Source organism: Ixodes scapularis, unplaced genomic scaffold (genome assembly GCF_016920785.2).
Source record: "Ixodes scapularis isolate PalLabHiFi unplaced genomic scaffold, ASM1692078v2 PGA_scaffold7__128_contigs__length_106722199, whole genome shotgun sequence".
Taxonomy (NCBI): Eukaryota; Metazoa; Arthropoda; class Arachnida; order Ixodida; family Ixodidae; genus Ixodes; species Ixodes scapularis.
Window position 1 is genome coordinate 42858543 of NW_024609882.1, and position 21497 is coordinate 42880039.

The 21497-nt window shown below is 46.4% G+C and overlaps 1 protein-coding gene across 1 annotated transcript in view; it reads right to left on the reverse strand.

Moving 5' to 3' along the window:
• The window catches only part of LOC8024951 (whirlin), a 65884-nt gene continuing 44387 nt past the window's right edge, over positions 1-21497 (reverse strand). The window contains exons 12-21 of the mRNA XM_042286214.1: positions 20508-20699; positions 19159-19538; positions 17679-17735; positions 12374-12516; positions 8712-9016; positions 7050-7223; positions 4506-4536; positions 4346-4393; positions 1915-2127; positions 1-428 (exon numbers count right to left, since the gene is read on the reverse strand). Of these exons, the coding sequence (XP_042142148.1) occupies positions 387-428; positions 1915-2127; positions 4346-4393; positions 4506-4536; positions 7050-7223; positions 8712-9016; positions 12374-12516; positions 17679-17735; positions 19159-19538; positions 20508-20699 (1585 nt within the window). The 3' untranslated portion in view covers positions 1-386. The remainder of the gene's footprint in view (positions 429-1914; positions 2128-4345; positions 4394-4505; positions 4537-7049; positions 7224-8711; positions 9017-12373; positions 12517-17678; positions 17736-19158; positions 19539-20507; positions 20700-21497) is intronic.

Consider the following 21497-nt stretch of genomic DNA (forward strand, 5'->3'; position numbering starts at 1 on the left):
TACGAGCAGGCACACACTTTATTGAAAACCACATACACGCACACGGGGTTATTTCACAGGACGCACAGTAGGTCAATACAGGACACTAAAAGGAACAAAGTCGTGTCTTTTATTTACATACTTCTCAGTGATGCCAGGCATTTGCGTGCAGAGTGGAGGGACTGTGGGCAAACAAAATCGACCAGCCTACTACAGCCTGTGGCATCCTGTATGTACAAAGCATTTTAAACGTAATGGGAGTATCTTCACGCAATGGAGCTGGAAAGCGGGAGAGGTTTAAAAAGTGGCATGCCTCGTTGAGGCCGTCCTCGTCTGTTTTCTTCTCGTTCTTGAATATTGAGAGCGTTCGAGGCACAGACGGGTTTTGTCACGGGATCGGACTGGAGTCACTGCTGCGGCTGCTTGGCCACCGTCAGGCGAAGCTCGCGCTGCAACAGCCGTGCACATTAATGGGTTAGTCGAGCACCAAACATGCATGCATGAGACAACAGTCGCAGAGTAGAAGACGGACACAACGATCCCGTACCCTTATGTTTGTATCGCACCGTGTACCCATCGCTGGGGTCCTCGGATTTGTGAGAAAAGTTGGGGAACCATTTCTGGTCTTGGCAATAATGTGGTAACGCAGTACAGGATGTTATGGGTTTTGTAAACAGTATTGCCCACACTAAGGATCGTTTTACACATGTAGCTATGTACTAGTGGGTTGTCCAGGTCTGCCAAAGTAGTGCTAAATAGGAAAACTGGTTCATCTAAAGGCAGGGACGGTCGAGGAAATTTGGAAGCTTGGGAACCCATGCTCTATCGTATTTACTCTTGTAACTTGCCTATATCTCAGATACCAGATCAGACAAGGGAACTTAACATCATATGAGGTAGTTTGGTCATATTGTTTAATACTAAACAGCCCGAGACAGTATTATGCCTTCTTCAGATTCTCTGCATCGTTACAGGAGGCTTTTCCAGTTTCCGAAATCTACAAAAGTTTCATGTCGCAAATATCGAACGGTGAGCAGTAGACTTGCGAATTCATCTGCTCTTTGCGAATTTCGCACAGTAATCAGACTGGTGTCTGTGGGCACGGCCGTAGACAATGGAAATTCTCCTTGGGCATCAGTTCAGTATTAGAGTTCAGTACTGAATCTGGCCAAAATTAACGACAAATATAAAACATTCTGCAATTTCGACTTGAGACTACATTGCAGTTCTTAAAATGGCTCAGTACAACTGTTTCAACAGTACAACTCGACACATTTTTATCACAAAATTTCGCAAAAATGTCATGAAATACGGAACCAAACTGCATGCAAGCTGAAACTGAAACCAACCAAATTGAAGCCACCCTATGGCAGCAACTGAGTCAGCACCAAGGTGTAAGATAGACAGGTGGGGAAACGGCCCATAGAAGTCTACCGCCGCGCCGTGACCGGATTGTGTACTCGTCTGCTTGCGAGTACCCCCGATCTGCAACAAATGGTGCTGCGGCGAGAAAAAAAAAAAAAAATCGGAATCGGATTTGCATAAAACTCTATGGGAGAGTGCGGAAAATAAAACGAGAGCACGACGGTCCTCCATTGAAAATCCACAAGAAACCATCTCCGTCAGTTTAGCCGGTCGCCAAAGGTCGCTCACCCGGAGTGAGAGTTCGCGGTGCTCCACATAGATTGCGCCACAGAAAAAGAGAAAACCGAGGGGGACACAATCTGGTCGCTCATTTGGCTCTCGTTTCCCCACCTGTCTATCTTACACCCTGGTCAGCACACTCTGTCTGCTGGTTGGGTAGCTACCGAAACGAAAAGGTCTATAGGTGCTCTTGTCAAATACATTGTAATTTGTAATGTACCGAGTGACACAGGTTTGCAGATGTATAAGAAATGCAGAGCTTGGACGAAAGAGGAGGCCACAGGCACTCACGCTTTCGCTTCCCATGGCATTCTGCATGGCCACCCGAGCTGCCGTAAGGGAAACATTGACCAGACGGGTGTTGTTGACCATCAAGATTTGGTCGCCGCTGGCGATGTCGCCATCCACCGGGATCAGACCACCTTCGCGCACTTCGGTCACTATGATCCGGCCATCGTGCACAGAGTTCAGGCCTCCCTCCAGGTTCAGGTTCAGGGGACCGTCCTGAGAAGAACACCGCTTCTTGTACACGCCATCAAACAGGAAACATGCATGCTCACTTTTATGTCACAGCCTCGTGATACTAAAAACATAAGCACAGTCATTGTTACAGGTGACCCTAACATCATGCAGGGTCACGGTGTTGCATGACGTGAAGGAGGACCTGGAGGTGCCATGATGTCGGTCCCGTAGCTTCCGCAAGCCATACCTCTTGACAGCCTCCCTTTTCTCTTGCTTCTCATTCCCCTGCGCCAAACAACCTCCTCAACTGGAGGACCCTATCCCGTGATGCTCGCGGTTGTTGATGGTTTACGGTGGCGCTCGACAGTGCGAGCATGCGTGGCAGCATTCAGTTCTGATCGTCTTTGCTGGAAACTCTGTGATTATCGACGAACATTGTTTTGTTCTTGGTGAGCGGAGCAAGACTGTCAATAGGTGCGCAGTTGCTCGTGCGTCGACTGATCCTCGGATATGGTGTGCATTGGAACTGAAGAAAAACATTAAATGCCGATTGTGTGTGACTTCACATATGTACGGATTAACTAAATAGACGTTCCTAAATCAGAGTGGAACAAGCGCGTGACTGTATAAAGATATCGTGGAGCAAAAAATATGTAACTCGGTTTTACGCTTAGCGTAAACGACGACTGCACATCCTGTGCGCAGTCGTCCTTCCTGTTGTAAGCGTCGCCGTGGTGGGGCTTTGCTCGTGCCCGATGTATTGTAAGTAGCAATTAAATCAGTCTCCATTACCGGAATGCCCCAGGCGTGTTTTTTCTTCACCTGCGGGTAGGGGGAAGCATTCCGGAATAGAAGAAGCCAAATGTATGAACTGTCACTAAAGGAATCCAGCTCCACAGTTCCTTCGACATGCTCGTGTCATCTGCTTTTAACTGCACAGAATCACAGAATCGATCCGCACACTCAAATCCTCTTTGACGGGGTCGTCATTGCCGCGACGGTGACTAAGGAATGAAACCCATCGCTTTCTCAGTTCGGTGAGTGTCGGAGAATCGCTAATTATTTCACGTTGCTGCAGAACTCGGATTGTAATGGACAAGATCCTTACCGGTGAAACTAAATCCCCATGCAAGAACAACCGGCGCGATTTTTGCAGCTGCTTGCGCAGCAAAGCCCCATCACGGTGACGCGCGACGCCACACACTTTCATTTCTTTGCCCTGCTCGTGACCGTGCAAAATAAACGCAATGCCCCCCAAAAAAAGAAAAGATGACTTTGGTTATACGTGACATGCTTCGTGTTCACCAAGTCCTGTTGATGTTTACATTCTTCTTGTTTATGTTTTTATGACAAGGCTTCAAAAGCTTGACATCATCTCCGTGTCTTCTAACCTTCTTGCATGACATCAAGATGTCACGTGATGCTGTGCCCTCACAGAGCCAAATGATGTCGTGTTACATGACGTCGGGGTGTTGCATGACATCATGGTGTCATGTGATGTCACATGCTGTCATGATGCCACGTGACATGACATCCCCATGAGACCTATGGCATATACTTCACACAGGGTTCATATCTCTGTGTAATGTAAAAATTTGATGCTGGCACATAACAGTTTTTGTTATGGGGATGAGCATAAAGCAATATTCTTTCTTAAAAGATTATGTACATCTGTTTTTTATAGTTGAGCAACAATCCTCAACACTTCCATGGTAGAAGTAATTTAATTATTCTCAAAGTACCGCTGAAGTCCTTCCTTCCCAGAGTGCGACGTCACAAAAGGAGGTTTCGGTATCTCCGCTCTCACGCATCTTCAGTGCTTATGAAACCTATGCACATGTACTCTTGCTATTTTTTAAAAGGCCAGAAAAAGATGTCACGACTGATACTAGTGCAGGGGAATATACCTGGGAAGCTTGCGATTGCATGCGCATCTCTCGAGCGACACGCGCTTGGCGGCCGAAAGATCCTCTTATGACGTCGCAACTGGTTGGAGGATTTTCGTGTCTTCTCGCGTTTAGTTGCATCTTCGAGGAAAACAAACAGGATATTCAGATTCACGGGATAAAACTATGCTAGAAGCAACCTCCTTCTCATTTTTTTAAAGAGGTGTTTCAGCTTCTCTTTAAAATTTACCTTGTTTTCCCAGCCCTCTAATTGTGTTATTATTAGTCATATTTGTTGAATCACTAAAAAGGGTGTGGATAACTAAAAAATAAACCGCATCTCATGTTTGCCGAGCAATGCAGTACTTGCATACCTTCTTAAAGGTCAGTGTCTTCACCACGGTGCCTTCATCCACTTCGTTCTGAAAAGGAAAAATTGCTGTTCTGTTGCATTTCATCTGGAGCGAGACAGCAAGTAGACCAGCCCAAATTCAAATATATATCCTTGCTCTAATTATAAGCTTCAATACTTACACTGAAGGCATTTGCAGCAGCTTGATTTGCCCTGGAAAATTTTTTTTAGAGAAATTAAATACATATTTTATTTAGAGCCTCATGATAGTAATGGCCAGAAGGCTATTACTATCACTTTTTGTACACTTCCTCATATAGTACACTTTCTGGCTGGGTAGTACTGCCACTAAAAAAATTGTAAGTTTCTTGTGTAAAATTTTGTTTACTAGAAAGCATTTTTAATTCATAGACTTTACTTAGCTGGCATGTAACTGCTGCAACACCCCATGGAGAAATGTACCAGCCGCGGTACAGCATAATGGGCTGTGTGCTTTTTGGAGACCTTTCCCTTCTCTATGTTTTTGGTGCTTGTCGGTTCAGGTCACATACTAACTAACCTAATACTCTCTGACGCAATTTCGTCCACCATTTTGTTACAATGAGACCAAAGATTCACTTGACACTCTTAAAGAAAAACTAAAGGGCTCTGTATTTGAGAAAAAACACCTAAACTATCTTCATTTGGCCACCAGGATCACAAATATTGAGATTATTTTTCAATTTGGTGCACGGTGGCTGCAGAAATGAATTTTTAAAGTACTGCTGAAGCCCCTCCTTCCCGGGGCATAACGTCATACTAGGAGTTTTTGGAATCCCTGCTCTCGCACATCTTCAGAAATAGACGTCACGACTGGTGTCAGTGCAGACAAATATACCTAGCAAGCTTGCATTTGCACGCGCTGCCCACACGAGCAACATGCGCTTGGCGGCCCAAAGATCCTAGTACGACGTCACGACCGGTCAGAGGTTTTTCGTGTTTTCTCGCGTTTAGTTACATCTTTGGGGAAAACAAACATGATATTCAGATTCACGAGATAAAGACATGCCAGAATTCACCTCTAACTCATCTTTTTCAAGAAGTGTTCCATCTTCCCTTACACTGACACCCTCCAAACTTTTTTTTAATTTGTTGCCAGGCGATTTACTACGGTGTCAGAAGGCTACCCAATCAATATTTTGCTACAGTCACATATTTTTAATAAATTTAAAAAAATGCAACCACTCGAAACCGAAACATGGGCACAGAGTTAAAGGGAAGCTACGGAGCTTCTTGAAAAAAATGAGTTAGAAGTCAATTCTAGTGTATTTTCACCTCGTGAACCCGAATACCAAAACCATTTTCTGCGCAAGTATTGTTAAACGCGAGAAAAACGCCAAAGACAGTCGCTGTACGTGACGTCATCGACGGATCTTTTGGCTTGCCAAGGCTAGGGAGGCGGGGCTTCAGCCCTATTTTCAAATTGCTCTTATGGCTCTCCGGCGCGTCGCATGGAAATATAATTGTGATATCTGTTATTCTAGAGGCCAAATGAACGCAATTCGAGCGTTTTTTCTCAAATGTAGAAGTGCCCCATCTTCCCTTTAATAGGGAGTTTTCGTAGACCACGTTTCCCCCTCCGCTAAGCCCTCCGCAACAAAAAGCCACCACTGCGTCTGCGTGCAGATTGCCAAGACTGCAGAGTTTCGGGTATTGTACTGGGTTGCAGAACAGCTGAACAATCTATGAAAACCTCCCTATTGGCTGCGATATGTGAACTGGGGATGATGGAGAAATGTAGAGGACGCGAGAGCTGCCAGAAGTCGCATAGCTACACCCAATATTTTTTTTTTTTTTTAGTTGTGCGAAGCAGACGCAAAACGTGCAAACTTCAAGCATTTCATACTTGATGTTTCCACGTTTTTCAAGCTCTTACCAATTCATGTTTGTTTTGCCAGGAGAAGGGGTGACGACTCGGCAACGTTTTCGTGCGAATCAGCTTGGCGGTCGGGCGTGTCGTACGGAATAAATCATAATTGTTTTGATCGGTAAAAAATTTCTCTTTCGAAGCTAGAAAGATTCGCCGGTTTCGCGAATGACAGTTCTGAATTAGAGGTCCCATGCTTGTTGTTTGCCGCCATCACTACCCTTTGTCCAGCCGTCCAGCCCACAACTCCACCAATACGACACCATGTTGAGAATTGCACAGTACATGTACTTCCAGGACTCTGTGCTAGTACTTTTTTTTTTCTCAATCAACATGTTTGCAGCTTTTTAGAAGCCACAACAAATGGGTTTTATATTTTTTTCTATTTTTCATATTGAGTGTGTGCCTTCGATAAACCACGACTTCGATTATATTTGGTACGTGTGTCTGAATGGTATGTGACCACAGAGAAGAGAGTGAGTGCAACTCAAAGCAACCAGTTCTTAATCAACCATTTCCGAAAAAAAAAAAAAAAATTTGCGGGGCACAGTGCGGTGTTTGGTTGCACGTTTAAAAGCGAAAAAGGGTGCGCGTAATTGTAATTTTTGGTTGTGCAGGATGCTTAGGGTGCATAGATTGAGTTTACACCATAGAGAGACAATATAAAAATCCACTAGAGCCCTTTTTAGATGCATAGTGTACAGAATCCTGTAAGTCTCATCATGGTGACATCTAACATCAAAGTGACGGGTTAACGTCATGTGAAAACTCCTATTGTAATCCGAGATTTCATTGCACACTGGAAAGTAATGTGTCTCACCCGTTGAGATTGAACCGCGTGCTGAGGCTCGGCCGATTCGGAGCCTTGCAGTTGATGCTCACAGTCATCTTGGGCCCAGTGTTGCCTTCAGGCGCCTGGGATGGCGTCTTTGTTCGAGGGGGCGATGCTGACCTGCTCTCGGTCCTTTTGTTAGATGAGTCGACTGTGGTGGTCCTGGAAATTAGAAAATCAATTAATTATGACAGTGGTTCTCTAATAGGGGTCCGCGGACCCTTCGGGGTCCGCGAAGGCATTCTAGGGGTCCGCATTCATCAGTCAAGCCCGGCAATAAAAGTTTTTTTTCCAGATCGAGAAGAAATGTTAAGTTTTTGGGCGAGTTTTCTTCAAGTGTGTGTCAATAATAAAGGTCTACTTTACACTAGCCCTTACTTAAATCCATTTATTCAATTATTATTATATTTAACCTATACCTTCCCCCTCCCCTCACCCCGAATGGGGTCCTCCATCATCTCCGCCGATCCACAAGGGGTCCGCGAAACATTGATATTTAAGAACCACTGAATTATGATATGCCCAAAAAATTTATAAAGTATCTTTCAAAAGGCAGACACCAAGGCATAATATGAGAGCATTATGCTTGAATGTCTACTTCTTGAAAGGCATATAAATTTTCCAACATTTCTACAGACAAGAGATGTCAAAATAACTGCCTTGTTTTCTTTCAATGAGCCCTCTATGTAGAGCGGCCCAAAACATTAGCACTTGAGTTGCCCAATTGAAGAACTCTGTGCATTTTTTTTTTTGAGTCATAGTAATTGTTTTGCAATTGTGAATTTTCTTACGCGTTTTGTTTAAAGCAAAAAGAAACTCGTGCTGCCATATCTTGCTTCAGTGTTTTAGCTCTACAGGCATCCCTTTTACTCTTCCGTCCATGCTAGACTAATTACTGAAGCCTTGGGTATCGATTATGAAGTAACCGCATTTTACTGATGTTTGCAAATGACGCAAACACTACTCTCTCATTACCTTTTTAGATGCTGGTCCCTTAAATGCAACATGAGGACTGTCTCTTGTTTGTTTTCATTTAAAAAGACAATTTTATAATTGAAGTGCTAGGGTGACCACCCGTCCTGCAACTAGCTGGACTGTCCAGCATTGAGGGCTCGTGTTCTGCGTCCCGTGAGAAATTCCCAGATCTTCAAAATGTCCAGCATTGAGGGCTCGTGTTCTGCGTCCCGTGAGAAATTCCCAGATCTTCAAAATGTCCCGCATTTCACACTGTCGTAAAGTTCACTCGTCACTAATGGTGCTGCCGAACAATGAGGCACGGGGAAATGCGGAGGTCGTTGGTAATTGTGTGAATCGCAATGGTATGTCATTTTCTATCCAAGCATTGCGGAAAGCGACCGTCGTTCTTGCAGGAAACCCGACGCGCATGCTCCGTTGTGCCTCTCCTTTTGGTGGCAACATTTTTGTATAAAATTGCTCGCCAAAAGTTTAAATATAAAATATTGTAATTATTTTCAAATCGCCAATGTTGCTCGGTGGGGCTTTGAAAAGGGTCTCTTAAGTGCAGATGGCATTCTTGGAAACAAATATTTTCTCGCGCCCATCGTCATATTGCATGGCTCATGCTGCAGGTTGCAATCGTAGATACAGCATGCCCAGAGCAACAATTAAACCACGTATATACTTCCTCACCCTCTGTCACTGTCGACAATTTCCACCTTGTTTGCCGGCCGCGAGAACCGGTTGGGCCTGGGGTTGCTCCCGTCTGGGTAGCTGCCGATGGTGACCAGAGGCCTGGGTCCAAAGAAACTTTTGGGTGGCTTCGGTTCTGGTCCCCTGCTGTCCGTGATGGGGACATCCTTGGACCCAGGGGGTCTTGGCGCGGGGCCCTTGCCCGAATGCCTCGCGACCTCCGCCTTGACTGGGCTCGGCGCCGCTGGTACCGCGGTTGCCACAGCAGGGGTGCTGCTTCGCTCCTTCTTCAGCGCCTGTACGGTCTGCGCAGTTGGCAACGGTAACGCCTGTTGCCTGCCTCTCCTGGTTGTCATGTTCTTTTTGACATATGCTGCTAACCAGCAAGTGGCTTCAAAAATGGTTAGTTCGAGCAAGCTCACGGGGTATCAGAGTTTAGCGAAGTCATTTTGGTAGTTATTTAAGGCTATGATGTGGTGTGCTCTTAGAATTCAGCATGAAGAGGTAACGTATGTGGGCTTTGTGTTGCTTCAAAACCAAGGTGTTTTTGACAAGTTATCCAAGCCCTGGCATAGTACTTCAGGATTCTTGTTGATCTACGTAAATATAATTTGTATATGCTTAAGATATTAAGGAATCACTATTTGTCTTGTCAAGGCTCTGCCACAAAAGTAGTAAACTTGTTTTAATTCCAACTCTTATGGAGAAGCTACAAGCATATTGTACATGCTTTTCTGTTGGCTACTTTGATGGTTATGGCTGGAACTACCAAATTGAAATAGTAATCATTGGTGTGTCGGTTATAGCTGGAGAAACTATACTCGGCGACAAATTTTCGTGCTGTGCTGTTAAGACTGGCATAGCTTCCTCAGTGCTGTAGCCTCGCAGTGCTGTAGCTTTGCAGTGCTGCAGCCTTGTAGGGCTGCAAGCATGTCTGCATCTTGCATCTCATTCATACAAGCCCTTGTGTGAAGGAGACGCAAAATGAAGCCACAGATTTGCACACCCAGCTTTGACTGAAGCACTCTGGAAGCCGTGCTAGCATTGTCAAAGTAGCACAAAATATTGGGTGCCGAGTATGGTATAGCTTTCAAGCATAGCACCACAGGTGCCTACAACCTGGGTTGCAAAGCCGATTTTTGAGACTTACTTAAAGTGGGTTATACTCATTTGGCCCTTATTGCATTTATGCCACGCACTACCTGAGTGCTCCTCTGGAAATCAGTGTGTTAGAGAAAGAGTTCGGAGCTGACTTCACAACGTTCCAACATAGCATTACAGTGGCCTCGATTCATGGTCAAAAGGGATTTGGAAAGCAACACCTAAACATACTGCGGCAATGATGGCAGCTACCAAATGGGTCAGCACTATGGTGCCTTAGAATCTGGAATGTGTCTCCAACTGGCGTTTTTACTGCGTCCTCAAATGCGATCCCTCGATTTCCACCTGCAGACGTCGTACAGGTGTCTGGCCATGGCCTGCCCCAAATCTGGTGGCACGACAGCTGAAGGGGATGCAGCAGACGCCTGTTCTGCTACAGATCACCCTCCAGCTTGAAAGTCCATGAAAGCTTCAGCAGCCAGGAGTTGGGACGCGGCGACGACAGCGACATGCACATCCGCTTGTTGTTTTTTTTTTGCCGGAGCTTCTACAACCAATCGCCAGGATTGCAACATCTGACATGACACCCCGGCAGTAATGTAGCAAGGAGGGAGGAGGCGCTTATCAGCCCCCTTTCCTTTTCCCCCCCAAAAAATTACTCCTGGCTACGACATTGCACCTTGGCCCGGTTACACTGTTTGCTGCCACTTTGAGACCACTTCCAATGCATGGGTGATATAGGACACTAAACACACCAGTTCGAAACTCATCAAATCACATCACATCATTTGCGGCTGAAGACTTCACCATTTTGAAACAAGAATCGAAGACCATTGCATTGTCGATGCCACTCGCTCAGAACCGGAGCGTTCTAAGCCTCCCACACTGCAGAGCACACCCCACCGTCAAGCAAGTGGTTAGCTGTCCCCCATCCCGCCAAAACAGCGTTACTGCATTGCTGTGAAGGCAATGCGCTGGCAGCGCGAGTATTAGGTACCTTCTCCAAGCAGGCAGGCTGAATAAACATGTGCGGGTTAGGATGCGCCGGAGGAACGAAGGTGGGCCACAGCCGCTTGCCCCCTGCGACGGGTGCTGCCACCGGCTCCTGGCGAAATAGGCCCGGCCCCAGGACCAACCCACTGGTCAGAACCCAGAGCCATGTGTGTCCTCACAGAGACTTCACTGCATGCACATCTATGCACCTTAGGCGTCTGTATAAATTTGTCGCTTCTTTCTTTTTCACTATCTCCGTGCATGCATGTTGCTGTTTGGGTGCAGACGAAAGTTGTGCCCAAGACCATCCTCCGTTTCATAATGCCCTTTCAAGAGAGTGAGGTAGTGAGGTATGGGTACTGTACGTCGGGGTATATGATGTGCAATTTGTTTTGAGGTGCCTCTGATCAATTGGCTTATAAACAGAACACAATCTTTCACAAACGATGGTATATGCAGCAATGTTGAGCACTATTCATCTGACATGTTTGTCAGAGTAGGTCGAAGAGACCTACCATTTTCCTTTCTTAAATTTTTAAATACCCTCGTGCTCATGCACCAATATTACATTTTCTTTTCTGACACCCCAAAGTACTAAATAACTTCTACTGTACTGGACTATATGGTGAGGCTAGCAAACTATGAAAAACATCCCCAGTCCTAGGTGTCGGAGTAATACCATAAAGAAAATTTAATAGCTTTAGTTCTTTCTACAGTTTATTCTTGGGCATAGACATTATTCCGTTCGCATTATCAATTTAAAGTGCAAGTATTTTTGCAACAGTCACAAATCTCTCCTAAGCTGTGGCAGAGCATGAATGCCTACCATTATTTTGCCAGTAAATCCTTACACTGGGTGAAGCACTTCGTAGCGTATCCACAGATTCTGCCTCGGGTGTTAGTAAAGATGGTTGCGGCGTTGGGCTTTTTCCGTTGACTTCTCCAGCGTGCTGGTCTTCACCCTGGAAAGGATCTCTCTCTTCCGCTGGCACTGCCTGCGCCAAGCATTGCATCAGCGACAAGCAAGAGCTGTTAGGGTTAGCACGAGGTTCAGCTGCAGCGGCAGCTATCCCCACGGCGGCAAGCGAAAGCTGAAGCTTAGCACATTAGAGGCATACTATTGCTTGCTGTGTCATGCACATGACAGTGTGGTGCATACCGAGCACTACAGGTATCATAATTATTGATCAAGTTTTCCTGCAGTTCGTGCATACACTTAGATGTTGAGATTTAAAAAGAAATATGTTTGTACTGGTTTATACTTGTAGAGTCTTGTGTCAAAATGAAATGAATTTCCATCTTTAGTTATCACAAATTACCCCAAATGGAATGAAGAAGGTTAATGATTGCAGGAATCGATAATAACAAAAAAATTGACTGGATGGCCCACTATCTCCTCAATGGCAGAACTTTACTTGCTCAGATTAGTTTATAAACTAGTGCCAGTCTATAATTTATGCATTTAAAGGGTGTTGAGCCAAAGATGTCTCAATGTTGACACTGAAAGGTACTGTGTTCCCTACCAGAGACTAGACTATACGGTCTACAACCACAGCACACCCTTTTACCTCTTGAATATTGAGCATGGCTGCTGACTTGCTGAGTTCCCCATCAATTTGTGAGTGGTGCAGAGCTGTGTGGTCTGCTGATCCTGATGGCAACATGCCGAACATCTTTTTGTGCACTTCTCGAAATTCCACCATCAGTTGCTCTGGAAAGAAATATATATCTGCTTATTCAACAAATACTATCACTCAACTTTTTAGCCAGTTGTCTATCAAGAACGTTGGTCACAAAGGCAGCTCTAGCCCATTAGTGCACTGTGCCACTGTGGTTATTGAGGATAGTGAGAAAACACATTAGTATTTTGACGAAGAGTGAGATAATACATTAGCATCAAGTTTCTCACCAACAAACCCATATATAAGCTTCTTGTAATCCGTTGGAAAAAAGAGTTCTGTGACCCTGTGTACCCACATCCAGAGCCGCCCACATCACCTACATCTCGTCACTTTTTTAGTCTTGCCCGTGGAGACTTTCGGCGTGAAAATGAAGCGAAATCCAAATTTCAATTTCCACTATATTTTGTTTTTGTTGAATCTATTATTTGGGTCAAGTTCCACCGTGTCTAATGGTGTGTTGAACCGATTTGGAAGGAGACCATGAAAATAACCGCCGGAGCTAAACGGCGAAAAATCCACCGTTAAAAAAAAAAACGAAAAAAAATTTTTTTTTAACAGTTTGGTTGAGACGCGCGTGTCCAAAAATACATTGTACACGAAAAAAAAAAAAAAATATATATATATATATAGAGAGAGAGAGAGAGAGAGCAACATTGACGGCGAGAGTTTGAAATTCTGCGCGCGAAGTCCATGACGTCACGGGTCATTCCGGAATGACCATCTCGGTTGTGACAGCGAAGCCGCTACACCTCTCCTTCACGCTCCCGAAATGCCCAGAGAGAGAACAAGTGGAACAGAGGTGGCTAATCGCGTCTCGCACCGTCAATATTGCTCTAAAACTTTTTTTTTTTTTTTTTTGGCGTAAAATTTATTTTTTGACACGCGTGTCCGCATCAAACTGTTAAAAAAAAAAAAAAAAAAAAAATTTTTTTTTCTTTTTATGGGATTTTTAAAAGAAAAGTTTGCAAAAGTGCCGAGGAATCGCCTTTCGTTTTTGCGGAAACGGCGCTCCATGCAATCGGAGGTCACGGGACACTTGCGCGGCATAAGATTGGCTTGTAGGGCTCGTGGCCTTCTCTGCTGTCCATCGTAGGATGACGCCCGATAAGAGCCCCCGAAAAGCTCCCCAACGCGCAACTCTCCCTTTGAAGAAACACTAACACCCTCCCAAAATATTATTATTATTTTTTTTTTTTGGTTAAGGGATTTATTGTGCTGTCAGAAGTCTAGCCAATCAATATTAACAAAGTAAAATCACGCAACTGCTCGAAACCGAAACTGGACTGAGGAGGAAGAAGAAATTTAGAGGCGGAGAGTTTTGCCAAAAACATGTAACTTTAGAACTTTTTTTTTTTTTATTCTAATAAAGGTATTTTTAGTTTTTTTTTTAGAAGCCACAAAAATACGTATAATATTTTGTTCCTATTCGTGATAAGTGTGTGCCTTCGATGACTTATGATTACCTAAACCATAGAAAACGGCACGTGACCACGGAAAAGAGAGCGAGCGCGACTGAAACCGGCCACTTCTCGATCGGCAGTTTTCGGGCGGGAAGAAAACGAATTTCGAGCTGCAAATTCTGTTCTGGGTAGTTGGATTCTCATATGTCATGTACAAATAAAAACCTTGGCGAGCATAGCTACCCTGTCAGTGTTCTTTTAAAGGCGTACGGAGGCGAAATTTTAACGCATATTTCCTTGTGTAACGTTGTCTCCTTTATGACAGCAGCTCACAAACACCTGTCTCATTCGTAAACGCAAGAAAAATAATTTTTAAAGGTCCCCCTTTTTAAAATTAATTTTTCGGGGGGGGGGGGGGGGGGGGGGGGATCCAACGATTTACGGACTTCGGTCAAACATTTGTGGAAGTTGCGCTCTGGCACTTCTAAAATAAAGAAGAACAGAAAACCGACTTCGCCTGCGTGTCCTAGTTGTGTAAAAAAAAAAAAAAAAAAAAAGGGGGATAAATATTGGCATTTTTGGCACCCTTCAACTCACTCTGTCTTCAGGGTCACACCTGGTCCCCCTCCTAGTGACGTAATTCAGTAATTCGGGGTGCCGCGTAGGTTCCCGTGCGCTCTCTCGGAGGACACTTCCTCTCCCTCTCTCTGCTGACATTAGCGGGCGTTATGCTGCAGCTTAGAGCCGAGCGAGGTCACGTAAGCTTCTCGCCGTAGTTCCCTCGGCTGCCACTCGCGACTACAGGTGGGGGGAAAAGCTCGACCTTTGCTTAGCGATTATGCAGCGGAATCGCGTCTTTTTTAATGAAGATGTTTTGTCTATCCTCAGGGACACGATAAACAACGTAAAAATGACGAGATGCAAATTCTGTTAATCTTAAAATCGTTGCACTCCCCCCCCCCCCCCCCCCCCCCCCCCCTTAAACCAAAAAACGATTTCCGAACACGGAAGCTACGGCCCTGCCGGGCCAATCGGAACGTGACTACGTATCACCGGAGTGTGCTTTTACTGCGATGAAGTATCAAGGTTTTCGCCGCGTCATGCTCCAATCGAAGCCGTCGGCGCGCAATGTGGGGCTTATCGTTCACCCTTAGCCTAGTTACAACGGGACAGGGTATAACCGTGGGCTCTCCGTGTGATTATCATTTACGGATACCGTGAATCATATTTCATCCATTTCGAAGTGTTCAGGGGATATTTCAAACGCGTGGTGGAACGCCTGTGATTCCGGTGGACAGCTGTCCGGCGACCGCACTTTGAACAGCCGGCATCTTTTTTTTTAAACAACGGAAGGGAGTGAAGGGCGAACGCAAATATTCAGCAGGCAGAGCCACTGGCCGTGATGCACCATCCGCATGGGAGAGATAAAGAAGGAACCGGAAGCGCGCGCTTTACAACGCAAACTGTGTGCGTGCCCAAAACACGAAGGACGCGGGAGCTTCCGGCCCCTTTGCAACACTAAACTCCTCTTTCGTGGAAACGTGGCGTACTTCAGCTGTGCTTCCCAACAATCTACAAAGGATTTGGCTTGTTTCGCTGGCGAGAAAGGCCTTGCCAAATGATACGATAAGCGGTGGAAACCGCGAAAACTGTGAAGAGACAAAAAAATTGGCTTGCTCTTTATGTTTATACAGCCTTGATGGAGATGCGCCTCAACGGGTAATCGGTCTCTTAGCTGTAGATGAGAAATTTGGCCAGTGCGGTACAACCGCTAACCTGGGGTTTTTAACGTGCATCACGCAGTAGTGATCACACGTGCCGGTACGAAACTCATCCAGATCGAAACGGGCGGGGGCGGCGGGGATCGAACCCAGGAGGTTCCCAGCGCAAGCTTTCGCTCCACGCTCCGAGCTGAGGCGCGTTAGCCCACTCGGCCACTTCCTACCCCTGTGAAGAGACACACAGCATTCGTCCTCTTGTATTACAGTTAACAATGTGAAGCGTTTGTTTGCCCTTCGCCCTTGATTCCCGTCTTTGTTTATTACTGACCATGTGGCATCATCTCCTGTTGCAACAGCGATTCGTTTCATAATATTATATGGATTGCGGGGAAAGCTGGGGGCGAAGCTCTTAGACTAAAGTCTCTTCCTCTGCATCACATAGACGCAAGATCAGAGCCTTCCGTAGCTTTGACTCTGTTCCTTGCGTTCTAAGCGAAGTTCAAACAGAACTTAGTTCCACTCTTAGCCACAGTGCGCGCGTGTATCATTCAATTATAGGTGCAGTCGCGTGCCGGCAGTGATTTTCCACCGTGTTACTTTGTTCACAGCTCACACTATACTCCGTTTCATCTTATGTTGTACCGCAGCGAAGGCTAGAAGCGCGAGCTCATAGCGTTGGCAGCCGCACGAGAGCAATTGTGCCGCCAAAATGTGTTCCAGAGCAAGGAGCTCGCGCTTGTAGCCTTTACTGCGGTACATCATAAGGTGAAACAGAGTATAATCAAATACTTTACTAGGGGGAATACATTCTACTTCGCTCATTTGCATTCGACAGAACGCCTACAGCGCCGAATCCAGCCCTGACGGTGTGGAGGTCCGCGTCAGCCCACGCGCATGTGCACGTGGATGCTTGCGGCGGCTGCGGCGGTGTCGTCTCCGACTCCACCTAAAGCCCTTTCATGTTTCAAAGGTAGCGCAAGGTTCGTCGATGCACGAGACACGTGCAACGTGCAACCCTTGGGAAGATTATAAGGGCACAGCATGGCACAGCGCAGCAAAGTATTTGGCGCAGCGCTGAGCTAGATTTTAGACGCCACATGTTCTTGCTAAAAGTGGCGCGCGGCACGTGTCTCAAGCATTTCCACAACAATGCATTCGATATGTAAAACAACCATCGTCATCATCATCATCATTTACCGCTCGATAGCCGAGACCTCCTCGACGATGGATGGCTCTCGCCAAGCCCAGAAAACCTGTCCGCGCCGAGGCTATTGTATTTGAGAGGAGTGGAATGTATCCCCCCTAGTAAAGTATTTGGTATAATAGACCACCAGCCAGGGCTTCGTTACGCCGCCCCTGCCGGCATGCATCGTGGGATCTGTAGTCTTTCGCCACGCGCGACGACCCCACTGCAAGTCTGCATGCGCGGAGCACGAGACGGCACAAGCTGTCGATCGTGCACTGCCGCCTGCCTCCTGCGAACTACAGTTACGGCGGTGTCAGGCATCCGCGAAACGTTTTCCAGCTGGTCTCTCCATATTCCTGACGTGCACTTCAAGGGAGGTTGTTGTTGTTTCTTGGCTCTTATTTTCACATTTGTCGCGCTAGTTGCGTGTTGCCCTTCTCATCAGCGAAGGCGCTCGCTGTCAATACGCTTTACTTATAACCTCGCTAGAATTATAAGTTGGATTCGTTTGAAATGAGCAGAGTGAGAGCTCGCGCGAAGGTGACTTTGACAACTGCGTAATCGAACACTTTTGTTCACACGGGCAGAGACGTGACATCTGATGGCCCCAACGCCCCCTCTTGTGCGCTCAAACATCACGCTTAACGAGCATACTCGACAACACACATCATTCACTAAACTAAACACTCGCACATAAGCTTCGTGAGTTGAACCGCCGTTTGCTAAACCGCCGTTTGCTGGACCACGAATACTGTCATCTGCATCCCACTTCGTAAAGGCCGCACCCGAGCGGTGCCAGGAGTCTTGACAGCGTGACACACGTTTTAGCGGCGGAAGACAACAAAACAGAAAAAAAAGAACCAATGACGCAGATAAAGACGTACCGTGCTGTTTCTGCTTGATGAGGACGTCTGGCGAAGGCTTGGCATCTGGCCTTAAACCTTGCGAAACGAAGAGAGTGACAAAAAACGGAACAATTTTGAGCACCAGCGAAAATAGAAATCCGCTATCGATGGCCGCGCCTGCACATGAGCTTTGCGTATCTTCCTTTTCCTTTCATCTTCTCAACAGGCGGCTGGCAGCTTGAGTTAATACTAACATATATGATATCGGTCATACACCATATATTTGATCCCCTGTTCAAAACAACCTCAAGATATAGGCCGACTGCAAACTCTTAGAACCGCATTGCTTACAAAACAACGGCGTGAGTGCAAAAGTAATTGCTTTGCGTGTATGTTTTAACTATAGGATATGAGTGTTTTTTTTTTTTTTTTTTTTCGTATTTTGAACCATACCCTGAAGTTCCTTAAAGGGAAACTAAAGAAGTTTTTGAAAAGAAAAAAAAAAAACGAGTTAAAGGGATACTGAACCAAGGAATTTGGTGTCCATAATAAGTGGCGCACGTTCTTTCCACGAGCCAGCAGCCGCCGGTGTGCGCGAGCACACGCAACAAAAATGACGTCACAGACCTCCATTCGTGGTTGAGATGACAGTGAAATGTATGGGCTTCGGACCAAAGGAGAATAAAGACAAGTTTTTCATCTACACAGTGGTGCCTGGTGTAAAAAGTAAGCGATGAATTGGTCTAACAAGCACGTAGCTTTCACTTGTAGAGATGAAAAGCCTGTCTTTATTCTCCTTTAGTCCGAAGCCCATGCATTTCACTGTCATCTCAACCGCGAATGGAGGTCTGTGACGTCATTTTTGTTGCGTGCGCTCGCGCACACCGGCGGCTGCTGGCTGGTGGAAAGAACGTGCGCCACTTATTATGGGCACTAAATTCTTTGGTTCAGTATCCCTTTAAAGGTGAATTTTAGAGAATTAATTTTCATGTCGTGAATCTAAATACCACTTTAGTTTTCCCCCCAAGATGTAACTAAACGCGAGAAAACACGAAAAACTGGGCATGATGTGCCGACCAGTCGGCACATCATGCCCAGATCTTTCGGCCGCCAAGCGCGTGTCGCTCTTGTGGGCAGCGCGTGCAGTTGCAAGCTTTCCAGTTATATTCCCCCACACTGACACCAGTCGTGACGTCGTTTTCTGACCTTTTAGAAAATAACAAGAGAGCGCGTGCATAGCTTTGATAGGCGCTGAAGATGCGCCGGAGATTCCGAAATATCCCGATATGACGTCAAGCTCCGGGAAGGAGGGGCTTCAGTGGTACTTTGAAAGTGATTTTCTGCAGCTTCCGGGCACGAAATTGAAAAAAAATAATCTCGATGTTCTTGATCCTGGAGGCCAGATGAAGACGATTCAAGTGTATTTCCTTAAATACAGAACCGCTTCAGTTTCCCTTAAAGTTTGCCAAGTTTCTGCACTACAAAAGAAAACTGAAAAAGGTCCATTGCGACGACGTACCGGTCCTGGCAGCCTTCCTGGAACCTTCGGTGCCGTTCTGGAGACCCTTCTCGCGTGACATCCGCCTCTGCTGCGCCACGCTGTGCAGCTCGGCGAAGACGTGCATCTGTGGGGGTGCGGGGATGTTGCAGGGAGGCGCCACGATGGGCAGGCAGGGAATCTGCTGGTGGTGCTCCTGGAGGGACTTCTGAACTTCCAACTTGCGCCGCTCTTCGGCGAGTTTCTCGGCCTCCATCTTGAGCAGCTGTTCTTTCTCGTACAGGCGCCGCTTCTCTTCTTCAAGCCGCTGTCGTTCTTCGGAGCCGGCGAGGCTCAGCTTGGGGTGAAGTAAGACGTGGCTGTTGCTGCTGCCGTAGTGCGATCCGCCGTTTTCCGTGGACCTAGAGCAGGCGCGCACCCGCAGTAAGTGTGGGCTCCGCTCAAGAGCCCTCTTTCGAGAACAGCCACGGGAATGAGCGTCCCCCTGGACGTCTACCCACAACTCTACTCACAGTCCCACCAGGTATTTGTGCGTGTCTCGAAATAGATAGCTGCCATGACCTCAAGGCTAGGCACACACTTGAAATAGTTGTGTATGAAGCAGAGAAGGCCGTCACCTTCTAATGTAGTTTTGTGGTAAACTGTAAACACCCTGTGGGTGGTTAATATATTCCAATAGCTATGATGAAAGATTTCAAACTAAGTTTTTTATCTGCGTGACATTTTGCGTTAAAGTCGTGGAAAAACAATCTATAATAACCCTCCATCCTTAGCACAACTGTGCAGTGGCATGCATGTAAGATTTTTGTACGTTAGTTTATCTCGGAAGTTGTGGAAGCCATGGAAGGGAGAGAGAAAAAATCCCCTTTTGTACCAAGTTTGAGTGAAAAAGCTAACAGGGAGTTTCATATTTTTGGATCTTTCCAATAGCTCCGATAACGATACCTGATACTTTGCCGGCGCCTTTGGGCATGCATCGTATCGTTATCAGAGCTATCGGAGCGATCTGCTAAAACTTTCTTACCTCCGAAGGGCACAAGAATGACGTTTGGGATATGCAGGAGAGTCCGGGTAAGAGGGGAAGTTTTTACTTCCCCTCTCCGACTGCTTTCGGTGCGCACTTCTGTACGTTTGATAACCCTGCGCACAACTAGTGAGATAGGGTCTCGATCTGATTACATATGATCAAATTGAACGCATTGGCATCTTAATTTTCCTTTTTGTCTTGAACCGTGCTTTATCACAAAGTATTTCGCTGATTCGAATACGGAGCACGAAGTCGCGGTCCGATCTTTTTTTTAAGAGGCCTAGTGTCATACAAGCTTTCGTGAAACACATCGCATAAAATGCGTGCAGCCCACTGTGCCTACCTGTGCTTCTGGCAGCCGTTTCCGTTCGGATGGGTGGTGTAACCATTGGTCACGGGACTAGTGGACTGGGAGCTGGACAGTGAAGTGCTGCGGTCCGACATCTCGGAGAGAGAGCCGTTCGTGATGGTGTCGTGCAAAGAGTGGAATGACTCTGGGGACGCCTTGCCGTTGTTTCCGTTCGTGTAGAGGGTCCTGAAACGCGGGTAACCCACATCTTAGCCCACGACGGTTTTTCTCGCTGTTATCTGTATAACAAGCTTCTGAACACTATCATGACGGTCGGCCTTTCGTGCTTCTCTCAGGCCTGAACGTCTCGCGCGTTTGGCTGCAACTTGTTTTTTTGCTTCAGAAGTTCAACTTCGCAGCTTTAAAAATTAATATACCGGCGCCGTTGCGACTGTGGCGAAATTTCTCGACGGATGTCAGATGGCTGCTCCCATATATCAATCAAACTTGTCTGTCAATATGTACGAAACACCCAACAGCGGTCTCGAACGGCAGAGACGAAGTTTACCCGGCAGCGCCGGAGCCTTGATTAGCGGCCGTGACCTAGATTCGAGCCTTTCGTAGTGTTGACGAACGAGCCAGCTGTCGCCGAAACCCACTCCTACGCAAGTGAACTTTATAACAGGCATGCATCGTTGTATGGCGGCTCGTGTAACGCCCGTAGGCAATCCGGTCTTGCAGATGCCTACGGGCGTCTTGAAGGGTCAGACCCGTCGACTGGCCGCGGCGCCATTTGATGTCATGGCAAAACGTCTGTTCTCAGCTGCCTTTATCATTTATGGGGTGGGGGAGGGGCGTCTAAAAGTATTGAGGGTTGGATGGATAGGTGCATACTCCAACTCGACATCACCGAACTTATTGCTCCAGGTGATGACCATATACATCGTACACATATGATTCCTTCTACGTCTGCCGTGACGTCAATGCGAGGTGAGACGAGAATACGCCATTTAAATCATCTTCAGTGGTAAGCTCTAAGCTTTT